Raw genomic sequence first — 19,829 nt, forward strand, 5'->3', positions numbered from 1 at the left:
GCACTGGCTGACTGCCTGACCATAAGCATGCAGCCAGCACACAAAGCAAATACGGCCTAAAGACAGGTGAAAAGAAGCACCTGCAGTTGAAAGAGTGAAATACTGAACACACTATATAGTATCCTGGAAAGACTCATGTGGAATACATAGATCCAGTCATTCGTGTTGGAGAGAGGTGCATTTTAAAAAGCACATTTCAGCCAAAAAACTATTTGTTTGATAAAGCAAAGGACAAAGGAGAATGATTGTGGGGTGTTAAATACAGAAGGGAGATTTTATTTGTAGGGAGATGGGAGCTGTTTCTTTCAAATAAAGGCACAGCACTGCCCCAACAACAAACGGACAGAAACTTCAATCAGAAATACAGAAAAAAGTTGTTAGCCATCAGTAAAATTCTTAAGCACCGTTCCAACAGGGCTAAGCACGCCTCAGAAAAATGTAATTAGCCTGTGGAAATGACTACCCTGTACTTGGGATACCTGTGAGAAGCCATCACATGGCATCACGCAGCAGAATCAGCAGAACTCACGTGCCATGGCACAGACACGCCAGGCTGGGTCACGCTCTGGCCAAGCAGCGCAGGTATGCAGCACAGACTGGTGCAAGCGCATGGAGGCTGAGAGAGAAGCAGCCACTGGAGGAAGGAGCATATGAGGCTGGGAGGAGGAAGGCCTGAGCATAGCTCAAAGAGTCCATCAGAGGCCAGCTGCCACACAGCATCTCGGAGGAAAGTCCTGCCTGGCAGCAGCTTGTAATTACAAGCAGACACCTTTCGCTTGTTGTCTAATACTTGCCACAACTAAGCCACAGGGCTTTTGGTATTTGTTGAGGTTGAGTCACAGATAAGCACCTGCGTCCAGTACCCCATTCTCCACATGTCAAAAATACTCCTGTTGCCAGCGAGTTCATGTCTTAGCACTGAACTTTTTTTGTTGTTGTTACTTTATGCTATTTAATGAGAGTCAATCAAACAGATCAGGAAAATCTTTTTAACTGAGAGAATTTCAAGTATTACAACAATATACAAGTTTTCCTGCATAAGGTGTTTTAAATCACAGCAATTACTGATACTGCTCAGAAGAAGGTATGCATAGCACTGTATTAACGGCAATTAAAGGTATTAGGCATAAGATATCAGTATCTTCTTAAACCAACAATCAAGCAGAGCACTGTGGCTGTACTTTGAAGTGATGATTAACTTTATTAATTCCAAGAAAACTGCTGGAAAGGTTGGAATTAGACCTACTTTTAAGTATCTCAGAGAACCACGCTATGTGGTAATAAAGATAATAAATATTTGAATACTTTTGCGATTACTAGGAAGATGAATTGAAAACCACAAAGCTTAAAGTGAGCCTCAAAGGTTTTTTGTCTGTAGTTTATTTTTTCACTTAATTACTGCATATGCCCACAATGTATGCATCAAACTGGAATCCACCTACAGTGTAGCAGTTTTCATGCTTACAGTTAAGACTGTAAAAAAGGATATTGAACTTCCTTTCAATTATGAAATCTGTTTTACAGGTTCCAAGGAGAGCGGTTTGCAGAATATACACAGAGAAAATGCATCTTCCTCCAGCTCACTAACGAAATTCAACATATCGCAGATCCATGGGACTAGAAATCCTAAAATCCCAGAACACTTCACTATGCAAGTGCACATGGTGGCAAAGAGATCCCATACTGTCTTTTGAAAGCATAATCAGAACTTTATAAGATTTCCTTAAAGATGTCCATGGTGGAAATACTCTTGCCTATGCTGTCTGACTTAAATTGCAGACTCTTTTAATTATATGTTCTTCCATAGCATATATAGATAATGACAAAAGAGTGAATTCATAATTTTCCTGATTTTGGACCCTAAGCAATGACGGCAGGATGGAATATTTTAAAATATGCAAAATATGTATTAATCTATGCCACATAATAAAATACATTTGGCTTGCTCTTATAAAAAAATGCGGAGAATTCTAGTTTCTTCACTCTCCTCAGGAATTTCTGTGTGTTGTGAATACATCCTCAATACGTACCAAAAATCCTCCTGTTTTTGAGTTCTGTATTAGAGTCAAACCAAGGTTCATATCTTCCTTTATCTCAGTCACATTTGGAATATTTATTAAAGCTGAAATAAAAAGAGAATAAGTCATGACAGAATAGTAAATAAGATGTAGAAGCGATTTACTAAGTTAGAATTCCTTTTCAAAAGCTTGATTTCTCAGAATCTAAGATGACTTTTCCAAATGGCTGCATACAACTGAGGCAAAAGAAACAAAAGCTAATCTTTGTCAAAAATCTGCTAACCATTAACTGTAGACATGAATTAAGTATGGCCATTTAGAGTACCTGCCCTCGCCAGAGCTGAAGGCAAAAGAGAGGAAGAAACAGTTGACCTATTGAGTATTTTTGGCTGCCTGAGTAGCTGCAGCCAAGCAGCTACTGTTACATTCCTCAGGACACTGGACTCCTGTATCTAGTATCAGGCTTTAGAGAAAAACCTGGAAGGAGTGGTGGAGGACAGAAATGCTCTGCATCACACACCGAACATAAAGTAGGCATCTCAGCACATTCCCTCACCCCGTATTTTCACTGTATCCAAAAGTGAATCCCATTTTATACTTAGTTTGGAAACACATACAGAGGCAGAAAAGGCTTCATATCCACTCACATACTTGTCCCTCACGCACTCCACATTTCCAGGTTCTCCTGTGCATACCCAGTGTGGACCCCCACCCACCTGATGCCTGGACCTGAGGCTCCCCTAAGCTGGCTGGTCCAGATGAAAGTTTGCTAGTGAACGTACACACATGTGCACCTCTTTTGGGGAAGATCCAGACACTTCCCCCCCTGCCCCAAACCCCCTCCCTCTCCTCCTGCTGCAGCCTGCACCAGGCCCCTGGGCTGTGACCCATGGTCCTGCTCCAGCTGCCAGCACAGAGCCCCTTAATGACATGGTGCCCTCCCTGGTCCCTCCCCAGCAGCTGGTTTTGGGACAGACACCATTCCTGCCCCATGGCTGGAGGTTAAAGCTGCCAGTTGCTCCAGGAGCTGACTCTGACAGGCCAGTGGCTCCAGCATCTGGCACCACAGGCTGGGGCACCCATACCCCAGCACAGCTCCAGCGGCAGGCACCGATTTTTGCTCACATACACATGGGGCTCACCAGTAGCTGGCACCGAGTCCTCACAACACGCTCACTCACACACCCCCACCCCCCACCCCCACAGACACTGCGATTACGCAGAGAGATAGTTAAGAAAAGATTTAATAAGATTGACTGGCCTGGTACAAAAACAAGGAAAAACTGAACAATTGTAGCAAGACATTATTCATTACAACTTACCTTGTAAATTCAATTTTTCACATGTGGTCTTGGATGTACCAACAGGACATGCATAGATATCTCCAGTTCTGTTAGCAGGATAGCCACTCCAGGGTGAGCCAACCAACAACCTAAAGTAACAGGAGCTTCATTAAGTCTTTAATGATACTGGAAAAGTTCAGCAGCATTCTTGCACAGCACACTGTAGGTAACAGGTTAAAGAGGCTTTTATCAGATATAGCACCTGAGGCATTCAGGAGTCTTCTCCAGAATTCAGAAGCTTTCGGGCATTCAGAAGCTTTACTTGCATGTTAATACACTGGATTCACCAGGGGCAAATTCAGTGGAGAAGCCTCTAGGGATTAGGGTACGTTAACTATGTATACAGTTTTTTCTGTGATATTATGTTGTAGTGTCAGAATAAATATAGCAAAGATACTAATATATACAGTTGCATACAAATCTAGAAGTGTACACATTGGGGACTGAGAGACAAAAAAGTTATTGTCCTGTCAGTTAATGGTTAACTGATTCCTTTTAAGTTATTCTTTTAACCAATAAGAAGCATTTCCTACAGGATCTGCTCAGCAACAGTCAATGCTTATGTCTGAGCTTGAACACTACCACACCTTGACAACACTGAGTCAGAAAGAAAATACTGCAGGTGGTAACAGTCTGCTGCATGAAATATTTGATCCTGAACAAGAAAGTTAAGACTTACGGTAACTTGTGCCTACAATACAACGTGATTCACTTTCTCTGACTCATTCCTTCATCTGCCCTAAGGTTTCCCTTCCAACATCTGCTTCTCAAGACCCCTTTAATTTTTATCTGAAAGCCTTCACAAAATGGATTCATTCACCCCCTAGAAACACTGCTTAAGAACACCTACTTTTCAGCACAACTCTCTGAGAGTGAAATCACCAGGCAGTATAAGGCTGTGTATGGCTGGAAGAGATGGACAATTCTTTATAGTTTAACATGCAGTGAAATAAGGGTAAGCCAAAACATGACCATAAGAAGGTGATCTCAAAGAATATGAAAAAATGGAAGATTATTAGAAAGCAAGGACTGTGGGTATTTGCTCCAGGAGCAATATGACTTTTCTTTCATACAGAACAGTCTATGGTAGTGATGCATGCATTTATGGGACAACAAAAGGGCAAGCAATGGGACTCTAGAGTACAGAACACGGAGTTTCATAAAAAGCCATCTTTTTTTAGTTGGTCAATAGGTTGCTAAAAGCTAAATTGTCATTCTAAAGTTTTACAGGTAGCTAATGCAAATATCTTGCACTATAAAACACATTTTATGAAGTTATTATGTTTCAAAGCAATTGCTATATATATTAACTTTCCAGGGACCATCTGATTTTACTGCTGCAATTTTAAAACTAGTTTCAATACAAACGCATTGATAAAAAAAAAAAAAAAAAAAAAAACAACAAACAAACAACAACAAAAAACCAAACCAAAACAAACCAACTTTGACAGTTTTAGAAGCACAAGCAAGAGTTTGAGTCCTTTTTAGCTTTCTCAAAGACATACTGCTAACTGCATTTTTTTAGTTCATTTCATATCAATTAAACACAAACTTAAAAGCACAGATAATATTACTCTGTTTTACCAGTTTGGATGGGGGTAACTTCAGATTCTACTTTCTATGTGTCAGAATATCTTAAAAATACTACCTTCTTCTCAATTACCTTGTTGAAAAACAGTGATTATGCAGGCAGCAAGAACAGGATTTCATGTACTTTTAGCATCTCTAAACCTGCAATTCTGGTTCATATAAATACCTCTCTATATAAATGCAGCATATGTTACACTACCTGTGAGGAGGCCTCTGATCTTCTTGTTATTTTCTGAGCCATAGAGCCTTTCCTGCACAGTGGAAACCAGAACTACCATAGCTCAGGACTAAATAACCAGAACTCATGAGAAACTACTCCACTGGTCACGTGCTGACAGATGATACAACCTGCTAACACTTGCAGTAACACAGAGGGCTGGAGTGGATCAATGGTGACTGACAGGAGGAAGACATGGTGCTACAGTCTGCCTCTTTGTTAGGTACCATGGAGTTATTTACAGTTGTAAAATGCTAACTGGGGTGGATGGGAGAAAGAAAGGGCTAACAGTTTTTGTGGAAACGGAAAACAGTTTTAAAAAGGATGGCAGTACTGCATGTGTAGTACCTGAAACTTGAATTGCTTTTCAGCATTAACTAAGCTGAACGTTGCGCTGTGTACATTTATAAATATTTTAATGTTTTTCCTGCATTTTCCATAAGGCAAATATATCTCAGAGTCCCTGCTGGAGAAGAGCTACTGTTCAAAGAATGAGCTTAATGGATCTTGGAAGCACCCCCTGCTCTACTCCATCCAGTCAGGAAACACCACACATCTCTGCATGGCACTGGCATCGCTCTGCAGCCATGGGTTATCCTGAAGCCCAAAGCACACTGTTTCATTTACAGAGTGAGAATGAGAGAAGAAAAGGAGGAGAAGCATCCCTGAGCACTAGCTGTCCCCATATCCCAGCCTAACTACAACCCTCTCACCCTTGCTATTGGCATGAACTAGAGACAAAACCCATGAACAGAGTTTAGAAACCTGCCCTTTCAGCATGCATATTTGCACTCACTCCATGGGCTTTATGCTGCTCAGCCAGTCATGTGGGCTCCAACCTCAACATGAATTCCAAGGCAGACATCTATTTATGCCAAGGAACCATCACTTTTTACACCCAATCCACTTCTAGAACTTTATATTCACAATTGTATTTTACTTCCGCTAGCCCTAAAACTAACCTTGTAGCTGTTGCATGGCACAAATGGAAAAATGCAAGCCACACAAGACAAACCCTTCTAATTTTAAACACAAATATAAATGCATGCCCACTATGCCCAAAGCAAACAATTTTGTTTTTCATTTAGCTTGCACTGGTCATATTTTACTGGAAGTTATTAGACCCTTTGCTGTATTAACTTTCATTGTAGATTTGTAGGGTCTGTCAAATCTCCATACTGTAGCCATGCTGTGGGCAAAAAAATCACACTCACACAGAATTTAACACTTTAGAACTGACTATTACTGACACTATGATTTTCAGAAATGAACAGAGCTATTAAACCCCTTCCCTTGTTTGATTTAATTAGTCTAACCTGCCATCAATATGCTCCTTAGAAAAAGTTATTAACCAACTTCTGCCAAGCCTAGCCCTCTACTTTTAATTTCCAACCTCAATAATTAAGTAATTTCCTAGGACCTTTATTTTCTTTTATCCTGAGCCTTACTTAAGTTTAAAACTAGCCTTAATCTATATTAGAAATCAACAAGTCCTACTTGCCTTTGAAAATTAACATAAACCATTACAAGTAGGGAGTTACACAATGCTGCTCTGGGAAAATGCATGTGTATCTTCCCAAAACATCAGAAGTACAGAAAGCAGGAGATCTGGCTAGCATCCTGCTAACTACAAAAATATTTTTTACTGTAATTAAACAGGATGCACATGAAGCAGAGTGAAACAGAATGTATCAGAAAAGAATGCAATAAATGAGTATTAAAATATTTCAAAATGCTGGTTTCCAAATAAACTGTTACCATGTACAGTGTATTAAGAGTCTTTTTCAGCCATGAGTTACATATTTATTTTTACAAAACTTCCTTATGTATTCTTGTAGACTATCTTTACACAATACTATAGTGATTAGCATGTAATATTGCCTCTGATTTTATTATTCAGCTCCTTAATCAGTCTCCAACACCGTATACAAAGCAATGGAACTACATGAAGTCAAATAAAGTTCAGCAGCAATGCCATACCACACAGGCTGCAGGAGTGGCAGATCAAAGTGCAACAGGAATTATTTCTGGGAAATTACACCATGACAAAGCTAGTAAATGGCAAAGTGTGACGTAGCAGAAAACAAAATCAGAATTCATGGTGAAGGGCTGAATTCCCAGCTGTTGTGAAAGCATGTTTTATATTTTCTGGTTTTCTTTTTTTTTTTCCATGCATTTGCTCTTCAGTGTGTTTTTTTAAACACAAAGATGGCTAATAGGAAAAAGAAAAATAAAAGCAGAAAAGGACCTCTTAATCATCTGGCCCTTTCCCTTACAATTACAGGAAGTGATAAATAGATATGAAGATCAGAAAACTCTTTGCTTTCATAGATGTTTCTCTGCACACCACAAAACACTGATCACGATCTGAAACTTTCGAACCTTTGAACAAAAGACTCAGTATTTTAAAAATTACAGTGAGCTATGGCAAGAGGATTTGACTGACAAACTTAAAAGGCCTAGAAGACAGAAGCCAGAGCTGCTTCTCCAAGCAGGAAAAAGGAAAACCATAGGGCATGCAGACAGGACAGCAAAAGCATTAGAAGTGCTGCTGGCACTGAAAAGACAAAGCTGTAACAATGGCAGCATTTTGTTTAGGAACAAAAAAAAAGTTGGCAGAAATTGCCTTCCTCATTAAAATCAGAAGGCTTTGGAAATGTATTGATTTCAGCAAAAGTTGCTACAGAAATGTGTCTTTTCAGTAAAACATCTTACTGGTCTGAAGAGGCAACACACCACCACTGGAGAAAGACTGTTGGGCTTTGATGACCTGTGAGCAGTACTCAGTGATTTTTAAAACTATTTAGTAGTGCAATGATTATCTGATACATCAGTAAGGGCAGTGCATATTATGGTGTCATTACTGACCAAAGTATTTCAGAAAAGAAAAATCCCGTAATACAAATTCCAAAACAAAATTTAAAGATTTGAAATCCTAAGCACACAGACACCACTGAGCAGGGTGGCTGCAACTTCATACCAAACAGTACCTCAACAGCAGACAGATTTTCGTTCTGTTGTGGGATGTATCCACAGACTCAAAGACACGTATGGGTAGGAAAAAAACATTTTAATAGCTACACGCAGCTATTGAATCTTATTCACCTGAGACAGATATCAAACGAAATCTCAGCATGGAGTAAATACTGTTCTCTTTGCAGAACGTACTATCAGCTGCAGTTCAGGGCATGCACATTCCAGGTGAACTTGATGGTACAATCAGCCTTTCTGAAAGATTACATTTATAAAATAACAGAGAATTTGGTCTCAATTTACGGTTCAAATACAGCTGACCTCATGACAGGGAGAACCAGAGCGTAAACTGAATGATGTTTGTGTTGTGGCTAATTACTTGTGTGGTGGACTGCCTCAGCTTTTCTAATTGATGAGTTTCTTTGGTGTTCAGAATTTTCCTTGAGTTCATTAAAGAGCTCCTGTTTTGAAATTCCCACCAGTCACCAGAAAAGCTTCAGCTGTGCTTGACTTGTAAGTTTGCCCTTATTTATGAGCATCACATGCCATCAATGCCCATCGATGCACAGCAGACCAGTGTCCAATTATCCTGGATCATCTGACTCTACACAGAAAGGGCTCCCTTGCTGGTTTGTGTTACAGCTTCCCAACATGTAAAATCCCCCTCTACAGCCTCCCTTCCCGATTGGACTGTCTTCCCTTTTCTCTCTGAACTCATCTCCAAGCAAGAGGGATAACATACTGCTGTATACAGTGCCATTTCTACAAAAAATCTCCTCTGTCATTTCCTATAGCTCTTACTGCCTCAGGAGGCGTATCTCCAGAAATACAACTGAATAATACAGCTGGTATCTGCTGCTTTTTCTGTATCTCTCCTTTCTGCTCTTTGACAGAGTACAGGCGGATTTTTAAAGCTGTATTTAATATAGCAACATGTGATTTTATTAATAGAAGCAAGGTCTTGCAAGTGACGAAACTTCTGGTGGATGTCAGGTTCTGGATAAGCTCTCTCTTGGAGAGAAGTGCCACCCCAGCAGCTTTTGATGTGGTAAGTGGCTCCACTGTGCCTGAACAGAGTTTTCAAGTACATCACATTCTTGATGCACAATGATGGTCCCTTCAAAAAAGCATATGGTGATAAATGCTCCACTCTGACAGAAAGGAGCATCCAGACCTTATGCAAAGCTTGGACTGTTTATCTCACTCTTAGTTCAGCCATATCAACAAATGCTCTGCAGACAGACTGCAGCCTCTGCATCACTTATAGGAGACACAAACTCTACTGAGCAGCTTGAGTGCTTTCTTTTTTTTAAACAATGCACACAAGAAAAACCTCTGTTGCCCCAAGAAAAAGAAAATAGCCTAGAAATGAAAAGAACAAGACAGTAAACCGTGACTTTTTTTCTAAGCTTGTCTAATGACTTCTTGAGAGGGAGACTGAAAAGAGCTTTTCTTCACTGAACAGTCTCTAACAAACCAGTTACTCAAACAAGAGCTGACAAAACTCTCCTGACTTTTGGAGCTATGGTCAGACACCATGCAATGAATGAACAAATGATGAAGTGCCTATCTACAGAAAAGCTTCCCAGATGCGTAATATTCATATACTTGGGAGAAGATAGGAAAAGTTAATCCATTAAGTTACTTTCTTTCCTGAACTCTACCTCACATAAGTTGTAGTGGAGAAGTTTTTATATCAGAAGTAAAAACAAAACAGGGAAACGTAAAACATAAATAGCTTGGTTGAGTCTGGAACTTAGTGCTCCTGTTACAAGCTGACAGAAAAACTTACATGAAGGATAAAACACAAGACATAATTTCTCCATGTATGAGCCACAGCACTCAATTCACTTGAGACAGACATTCTTCTTCTCCTTCAATGGCTTTATACAGAAGCTTTAAAAAAAGAGAGCTCTGACCTATGGATGACTAAACACATAATTAAAGCAGGCAGAAACACAGTGAGAAGCCACCACAACATGAGGCAAGGAGTGGGGGTAGGTTGGGAGCCTACCCAATGGAGCGAGAGGACATGCCAAGCTCTTAGTTTGGAGGATATAGCTCTGCTCTTCTCTTACTTTGCCTCCTGATCACTAGTGGTAAAAACAGTTAACACTGCAGATGCAGTGAGATCTAGACAGCCTTACATCTTTGCATACGAAACCAACTGCAACTGCACAGTGTCTCTGTGCAGGGCTATGCATAAGTGTCTCAGCTCAGTATTTTTTATAGGTTTTCCCAAACTTTAACTGTAAAATACATTTTCATATGCTTTTCCATGGGTTTCAGATTTTGACATCTTACTTTCTTTTTACTGAAATAAGTTATTACTTACTATCCATCCATCATCATTTAAGCAAACATGCCAGTTTGTGGCGATTTTGGTTCTGACACTATTTCAGTCTAAGAAGAATGACACAAATGACACATCTAAAATGCTGTCTCAGTTTATGATAATATATATAACTTGCGTGACTTTCCACTGTAGATTTAAACCCATGTATATACAGATAGCCACTTACAAATAGCCACTTAAAGTAGTTGAGCACTACTAAATTATTTATAGACATACAGTCCTTGCCATGGAAGATGCGTTAAGCTTTGTAGTTGCTGAAGCTGCAGAAGAGGAAACAATCTGTTTTCCACTAAATGGGTCTACTCTGGGTTAATATATTAAAAATCTTTTTGAAACCAACATTAATAGAAAAAATATTTTAATAATTATTCATCAAGCCCAGTGCTGTGGCAACAGTGGATTGCACATCAAATTTTATGGCTGAAGAGATGCAGTGGACATAGATAGAGCTTTTGCTAGATTGTGTTATTATATACATCCAAATACACTGTCCCTTGAGAATCGAACACTTAACACTCTATCAGACACAAAATGACATAAATATAAGTTCACTTAATTTTAATATTAATAACTAGATCTTCCCAGGCCTAATAATTTGTTTTAACTTCAACAATGCTAAAATGGAAAAATACCCAGCATATATGTAATGTGTTACAAAGATGCTATTGGTACAGAGAAGGAATGAAATGAGAGTTAAAATTCTACAGAAATTGTGAGTCTGAGGAAACTGGTGTACTGGAGATGAAAGTAAAAGATTAACAGAAAGACCTCAGTTTGCACAGCATAAGGGAAAAAAACCCTGAACATGCGTAAGTCTTCTGAGTATTTCAACTTTTGTTTTAATAACTAAAGTATTTATTTGTAAAAAGATAACTCTAATATAAAAATTAATTATCTGTAACACATTTAAATGAAACATGGAATTATAAAAGAAAACCAAGTTGCAACATTTTTTCCTTAATCTTTTAACTTAAAAGATGTTCATGTAACAAGCTGTTCAAACTGCTTACCATTTGCCTTGTTCATTTATAAACTGTTGAACTGCATATCCAAACTGCTCTCTTGATGGACCAGAAAATATTTTTGCTTTTAGGAGCCCAACATTGTAGGCTTCACAGCAGTTATGAAGAATGCCTGTTAACAGAAAGATTATGATTATCACAGAAACAATTAAAGAAGAATTTTGATCCCTGTGAAAAAGGCTCTTTATCTGTGCCAGCTCCCCCGAGAAAAGAAAATAAAATGTAGCCTTTGACACATGCAAGAAAAAGTCTTTTCCCTGCAGTACCTATCTGACCATGCGTAATGCCTGTATAGCACTCTTTACACGCGTTATAATATTGTGGGTAGACATCAAGGACTCATTCACTGTTTGCCTTAAAAAAAGTTGCAGCATTACTAATAGGAATGTTTTAGCTGAAGCGAGGCAAGAAACATGATTCAGATGTCTGTTATCCTCCTATACCCTAAGGCATAAATTAAGCATATAGCACAGCAAACCCATAAAAGGCCTGCTGAGGTTCATTAAAATCATAGAATCACAGAATTATTCACGTTGGGAAAGACCCTTAAGATCATCAAGTCCAACCATCACACCCAGCACTGCCAAGTCCAACACTAAACTATGTCCTCAAATGCCACATTTACATGTCTCCTAAACACCTCCAGGGATGCTGATTCCACCACCTCCCTGGGCAGCCTGTCCCAATGCTTGACCATCCTCTCAGTGAAGAAACTCTTCCTAACATCCAATCCAAACCTCTCCTGGTACAACTGGAGGCCATTTCCTCTTCTCCTATCTCTTGTTATCTGGGAGAAGAGACAGAGACCCACCTTGCTAACACCTCCTCTGGTAGCTGTAGGGAGGGATAAGGTCCCCCTCAAGTCTCCTCCTCTCCAGGCCAAACAAGCCCCGTTCCCTCAGCCACTCCTCATAAGACCTGTGCTCTGGACCCTTCACCAGCCCCCTGCCCGTCTCTGGACACGCTGCAGCCCCTCTGCGTCCCCCTGGCAGTGAGGGGCCCAACCTGAACACAGGGGTCGAGGGGCGGCCTCGCCAGTGCCCAGGGCAGGGGGACAGCACTGCCCTGGCCCTGCTGGCCACGCTGTTCCCGGCACCAGCCAGGGTGCTGCTGGCCTCCTTGGCCACCTGGGCACACAGGGGGCTCATGCCCAGCTGGCCACCAACCAGCCCCCCCAGGCCCTTTCCCCCCAGGCCGTTCCCAGCCCCCTGCCCCCAGCCCGCAGCGCTGCGGGGGCTGGTGTGACCCAGGGGCAGGACCCGGCACTGAGCCTGGTTGAACCTCACACAACTGGCCTGGGCCCATCGCTCCAGCCTGCCCAGACCCCCCTGCAGAGCCTCCTGCCCTCCCGCAGATCAACGTTCTCCCAGCTTGGTGTTGCCTGCAAACTTACTGAGGGGGCACTTGATCCCGTTGTCCAGATCACTGATAAAAAGACATTAAACAGAACTGGTCCCAGTATTGAGCCCTGGGGAACACCACTTGTGACTGGCTGCCAACTGGGTTTAATCCCATCCACCCAGCTTTTATTAAAATGAAAATGCACTGACTCTAACTGCTAATACTGTTTGTATTCTAGTGTCTATCTGCATCAGAAAACCTACATTTTTGAGGCACTTTGTTTTTAGTCCAAACAGTCTGAACAGTTGTCTAAACAGGAAAACTTAGAAATACAAACATGCAAGATAGAACTGCATTAATAAATCATTACACTTAACACTGAAAGTCCACTTTGCTATGATCAGGGTATTAATTGGTTTTACTTGGGCACTTGCATGCCTAGGAATAAGGGTAGGCCACTCCATGCCATTTTCAAAGGAACTGACAGTGTGAACTGGGGTCTCAAGTGTCATGAGTTTGCAACGCATGAGTGCCCACTGCTCATTTATAAAGAACCTGATTTCTTTCTGATCAAGAGCCGTAGGTGGACATCTAGGATAATGTCCACTACAGAAGCTGCAGGAAAAGGGCCGGAATCCTCTATTAGCCAGGAGCAGATAACTCCTCCCCCAGCTTGAAGGTAGAAGGACTGAGACAACAGTGGAATCCCTGGAACAAGCTACAGCCCACCTGAGGAACACCACAGGGCTCCTGACAACCCTCCAAAAATGGCAGCAATGGAAGAAATCACCACCTGTGGTTGCACTGTGCAGTTACTCCCCAAGGTTCACAGGTGAGGCAGGTTCACGGAGTTGCTCATGGGTTAAACAACATCCTTCACACTTCCCCTCCCTTCCTGTGTGCCCAGACGGAATGAGTTTTTTTATCTGCTCTACACACAAAATGTGCCTCACCATACTTACTTAGCATGAGTCACTGTGTAGTAAAGTGGCAGCCTTTATGACAATCCCTTATAACAGTGAACGTTTAAGGAGAGATGTGCCAATCTTTGGCATCTTAAAAATATAAAATTCCAAGCACATCTCTAGTTTTGATGGGCAGAGAGCTCATGATTGGTATGACTCTCTTCCAGCTCCCAGAACCCGCTCTGGAAGACCGGAACAGTGATTATACCCGCACAAAACAACCCATCACAGTAGCTGTAAGAGTAATAACAATAATAACATCATAGTGAGAACATTAAAATCACAACCGCAGGTTTGCAGGCAAAGCTTACAACACATAAAAAATTTCAATGAATTTTGTACCTTTGCCCACATAATAGAAAACATGAACATTACTAGCAAAAGACTAAATAAAACTCACACAGCTACTCCTTTTTCACCACAAACTCAAAACAGGAAATAATATACTAGTTATTTCAAACAACCACTACTTACAGCTGACCTCTGGAAAGCAAGAAATCACCCTTCCATAAAAGTACAGTTCCTTGAGAAACGTCTCTTAAGAGATAAATGTATTTCCTGAGTAATGTTTAAGATTGGAGAAGAGAATGTGTACATACGTATCACTCTGTGTTTTGCAATACTTTTGTCACTAAACTGACCTCATATATCCATAGTTCATGTCTGGGTTTTGGGAAGAGGGAAAAGAGGTGGGTATTGACTATTGCCAGCAATTCTTCCATGATCTAATATACTTGCATTTTACCAAAACATTTTGCTCATGTCACATCCTAGATTTATTTTTGGGTCTTTTATTTTCAAATTATATTATCCTCAGTCAGAAATCAAGCATGATTTAGCAGTGCCCCATTCTTGGAGGCCACAGGATACTATAATGCAATGCCATCCTGCACATAAATACAGAAGAATAACCCTTCAAGTTATGTGATGCACATGAAAATAAACCCTGGTTTTCCAATGAAGAGCCAGAAGTATCCTAGAATGATAAATATTTTCAGTCTGACCCCAAATCCAATGACATCTAGAGAAAAACTCTTGACTGACTGGACTCTTGTTACACAGTTATTAGCAAATCACACAACTACCCAAATGGTAACTGCTAAATGTCTTCTAAGTGCACTGGCCAACTTTGGTGCAAATGCATAGAACATCTTTTGAATTGTGGTCAAGGTGACTGTTTCATTAAATGCTAGAGCCAGGGCAAAAATTTCCACAGCGTGATAAAACTCAAGAGACCCGATTTCATAACCAACAGCCTGAGGGGAAGTCCTCGTGCTGGTTCAAATTCCCACAGGGCACTGTGACAAGTCAGATGCGGGTCAACACAATGCTTGCTGTGTTACGCGTTGCCTGTGCATCTCCTGCCCTCTCCCACCATGGGCACTGCAGCATCCCTCCCTGGACCTTCCAGGGCCACCGTTGTTGTCCTCCTTTTGCCAAGATGGGGGCTGATTCCAAGGAGCAAAGACACTGCCTGGTCTAGCTCAGGGATGCTTCAGCTCCTTGCAGTTCCTCTGGGCCTCATCACAACTTAGGAAAGTAATGCTCTTTTTTTCTCCCCAGCCTCCCATTCCACCTCATCACTGAACCATTTCATCCATCTCTCCCACTTGCTACAGGGGCTTGATTTTATTCTTTTTGATCATTTGCACTACTGCAGCATCACAGAATTGCTCTTTGAGGGCAAGGATTTCTACCTGGAATAAGGGGGAAAATGTCTGCCAGATTGCAGGCTTTTTCTCAAAACTGCCTTTATCATCTGCATCTTCTGGACAGGCAGCCAGTCAAGGACAGCAAAAAGAAAAGAGCAAAAAACTAGTAAGAAAATTCTGCCTCTGACTGCTGTCATTTGCAGTATTCTTAAGAATCAGCTTTGCCTCTCACTCCTGACTGCTTTGTAAGATCCATGTAGAAAAGCTGTCAAATACACCCTCAGTCACGACAAACTGTCAAGTGAACCATAGTTTCAGTATATTTCAATCACAGTCATTTTAAATTCCACATTTTTATAATCATCAGCAAGGTTCTGACTTTTAGATCTGCTCCACACAAACCCTACTCGGTTTGCGGCTAGCAAGTACATACTTGCATTTTCCATACTAGGCATTTTCCTGACATTTTCCTCCTCCATCTTATATAGTGCTTACACTACAAGAACATCTTTTTATCCATTTTGTACATCCATCCACAGTATTCAGAACAAGAAATTCAAGCATTTGTAGCAAAAAAAGAGAAAATGCTAAGTTTGCTTCAAACCTATTTTAAGCCTGTGCCAGAATAAGAGGGTCTCTTATGCATTAAAAGGGTGCCAATCATTGAAGCATCTAGGTTCAAAGTACTGTATATTCTAAGCTGGAAAGATTCAGTATCTGTTGCTGCCTTCAGGCAATGAACTTTGATAATTTAAGAATCCTGAAATAAAGAAAATGAATTCACTATCTGGACTTTTAATAGCTTTTAGTGACAGACTTCTACTTTGTGACTTAATGATCACGATGAGAGATTAGTTCTGCAAGTAAAAATCCACTTCCTAACTTCTGTCTGCAAATGACACTTTATTTACAGTCAAATAAATAGACCGTGTGAAACAAAGGAAGCCAGATACAAGCCTAAAGCTTCTGAAGGTCCCTCTGAAGACTTCAAAAGCAGCAGTTCTTCTCTGCCAACTGGATAGGGGGCTTAGGTGCTTTGGTTTAAATGCAACACTTTCATCAAGCACGGAAAAGAAAAGTTAGTGAAAAATCCTTAACTGGATAAAAGGAACTGTAAGCTTTCCGATAAAATCCAGTACCTCTTTGAATCAAATTTTTTTGGGGGGGAATTCCTACATTTCAGCAGCTGCATTACTGCAGTGTGTACCACAGCTGCTGTAGTGTAGCAGCATAGCTTCTTTTATACTTTTGTACCACCATTTTCTTGCTCCTAGTAGGATCAAAAATAATACATGTTCTGACTGTGCCCCTTTGAGCCTGAACATGTGGGAATTCTTCTGTAACTATAAATGACATGTCTAACCATAGCTATAATGTCTTCTGTTTGGTGCCGTTGAAGTACAAGCTGAAGCAAGTTTATTGAAGTAATAGCTCATATTAGGTACACCCAGTTCATAACTGTTTTGATTTTGTAAGCAAAGCTCACAGCTTCAAGTGAACAAGCAGAAAACATCTCTTGGGTAATCAATCATTTAATGTCACGATTATGATAGTTGTCAGATTGTAACCTCTTATTCAGATTTATCAGTACAACAAAAATAAAATATTTCATTGGATGCAAAGAAAAAGAAATCTGATCTTGTGTCTTTATTTCATTTGTAAAATAAGTTTATGAAAGTTTAATAAAATATACTAAGAATATTATTAGTCTGCATTTTGTGTCCTAAGTGTCATAAGAAACATGTCATTTTGTTTTCAGTGGAGTAAAACTGGCTTTTCAATCACTTTATACTATATTTCAAAGGTGATGCTCCAATTCAAGATGGTAATATATGATAGAATCCCATAATCATAGAGACCCAGTTATGCCCAGTCTCATGTCTCATTAAAACATCCAGCCAAACAGAGTCATTCACTACTGCTTTTATTTATAGCTGGCATCAAACTGGCCTAGCTATCACACTATAAAGGAAAAAGAAGATACGATGGAATTTGACCGCTGAGTCAGTAAGGATCCACCTCGTGCTAAGCATTGGTTTTACATGTATCTAATATTAACCTTGCCAGTAGGAAACTTCACACACTTTTTTCCTTAATGGTATGGTGTTCTCTTCTTCAAACAACTATTAGTTATAGAACCTTGTTATATTTGTTGTGTCATCCAGCTAAGCAGCCGTTTGTCTTCGTGAGTGAACGTTCACGCCAGTAACAATGCCAGGAGAGAGAACAAGGAGAAGCCCCCACTGGCAGCTCCCCTCTGCTCAGTAACATGGCCATGGCTACAACCGTGCCCCTCATGCCACCCCCAACAGGGCAGCGGGCCCGAAGTCACCACCACACTAGGGGATTTGTGGGTGGAAGTTTGGGTAAGTGTGTAGTTACAGAAGAGCAGCAAGGCTGTGACCTGGCATTACGGTAAAACCAAAACAGTATTACATGCATTCTTGCATGGGTTTTTTAGTCCATGAATTGTTTTGGAAAAAAGTATTAAGAAACCCCCACTAGATTATTGTCTGCTTCCTGTAGCAGCTTCATAGATTGGCAGCCAGTAAGATGTGCACAGCCTACGCTGCCTTAATTGCTCAGTGTAGCATTTTTTAAAGTATCTGCTCTTTCCAGAACAGGGTTTTACTTTGCCTTTTATGTTAATCTGCTCAAAGAGAGCCACAACAAATTCTACAAAGAAAATTCTCTCCTTGGTCTCAAAGAATTCTTCCTCCAAAGAACACACATTAGCAGAGCCCTGAAGCCTGTCAGACCTCACTGGGGGCACAGAAAAGAAAGGGGTGGGAGGGATGAGAGAACTCGTAACTCTTGCTTTCTGCTGGCTTCATCTCATAGCAGACTGCACACTCTAGTTCAAGGTTTCCCCATGACTGAAGTATTTCTGAGGGCTCTCTTTGGGGTGGATTTTCTGGTGTTTTGTATTGTGCAAGGTCACACTGCGTCTCCTTAGTTGTCAGGGAATTTGTGAAAGCACTTTTGCCTCACTCTGATATCCAGCTGGTTCTTTTTTCATCCCTCTGCAAAAACTTCCTGAAATTGACTCACAGGTTCCAAAGCCAGTAAGGCACCTACAGATACCATTTGCACTATAATCACCTACTGTCCTTGAAATATTAGGCAGAAGGTGGAATGAAGGCAGGAAGGGAAAGTAATAAAGTTATGAAAGAGGGCAATCAAGTAGTATTTGCTTCATATTAAACATTTTACTACTTTTTATTAAAAGACAACAACATTCTGGTGTAGGAGTAAAGTCACTCCCTTATTATTCTGAACATGTGTTATGAGAGCAATAATCCAACTGGAATTAGTCAATTATTCTTACAGAATGCACAACCCATAATTTGAACAGCTTTCATAATACAACGTGTTTTGAAGGTATTAGTCACAAGACTGTCAATACACAAAGAACGAAACAAGCAGCAGGCAGTTACTTTATTCTATTGAACTGCTGTACAGATATTATTCATTGTGGCTTTCAGAAGCCACTGAGCAATTCTTACTGCAGTGAATTTGTTCAGAGAGCAAATCTGTCTTAAAAAAGGAAACACTTTTTTTTTTTTTCTACACATTAGTCTTCAGCCTAATTAGCTTTACAGTTTTGCTAGAGCATTGTGTGCACGCACAGGTAACAACATCAAATCAAGGTGGTTTTTTTCCCCACGTAAAACAAGCAATCCTATATTGTTTGCACCGTTTGGGACTTACATGCATAAAACACTTTTTTGATGTATCTTTAGTATACTTAGGGCTATGTGGAATCCAATGCACTTGATGCAGGGAAAATACAGGACTATTTATAATTCAGTCTGGTAGTTTATTCATTACGGTCAATAGAACTAAAATTATTTTCTCATTACTTTTCTCCTGTATACTTACTTCTCTATTTTTTTGTTATTTTTTTCTTCAATATGCACAAAGTTATCAGTATCTACTTGCCATAGTGAGTATGTATCTTTAGCTCATGTACTGAAACAGCAGTCTTATAATCACAGTTAATCTATTTTTATTTTAAATCAAACAGATTTCTTATTGAGAACAACCTTCTAAATAAAGACAATGTGAACTTCTGACCGTAATCAAGAGCAGCGATGAATGTGAGTTGCAAGACACTGGATTTTTTGTACTAGAAATCAGAGTATTTTATAATCCTCATTTCAGTTACTTTGTTGGTATTTCATTATGTTTACAGAAGCCTTAATAGGCAAGTCTTCATTTCACTGCTTCATCTATTTGCTTTACTTTCTTTTATCTTGAGACCGAAGTTTTCTTCATATGAGGTACAATATCTCTAACTATTTAATACTTAAAGTATAACATTTAGGGTAGAAGGAAACTGTAGGCAACCA

At 40.2% G+C, this 19,829-nt stretch overlaps 1 protein-coding gene across 1 annotated transcript in view; it reads right to left on the reverse strand.

Annotated features, from left to right (window-relative positions):
• ITGA2 (integrin subunit alpha 2) overlaps positions 1–19,829 on the reverse strand; it is a 70,780-nt gene that overhangs the window by 38,119 nt on the left and 12,832 nt on the right. Inside the window, exons 2-4 of the mRNA XM_040579992.1 lie at positions 11,508–11,631; positions 3,341–3,450; positions 2,031–2,122 (exon numbers count right to left, since the gene is read on the reverse strand). Coding sequence (XP_040435926.1) covers positions 2,031–2,122; positions 3,341–3,450; positions 11,508–11,631 — 326 coding nt within the window. The remainder of the gene's footprint in view (positions 1–2,030; positions 2,123–3,340; positions 3,451–11,507; positions 11,632–19,829) is intronic.

Source organism: Falco naumanni, chromosome Z, assembly GCF_017639655.2.
Source record: "Falco naumanni isolate bFalNau1 chromosome Z, bFalNau1.pat, whole genome shotgun sequence".
Lineage (NCBI taxonomy): Eukaryota > Metazoa > Chordata > Aves > Falconiformes > Falconidae > Falco > Falco naumanni.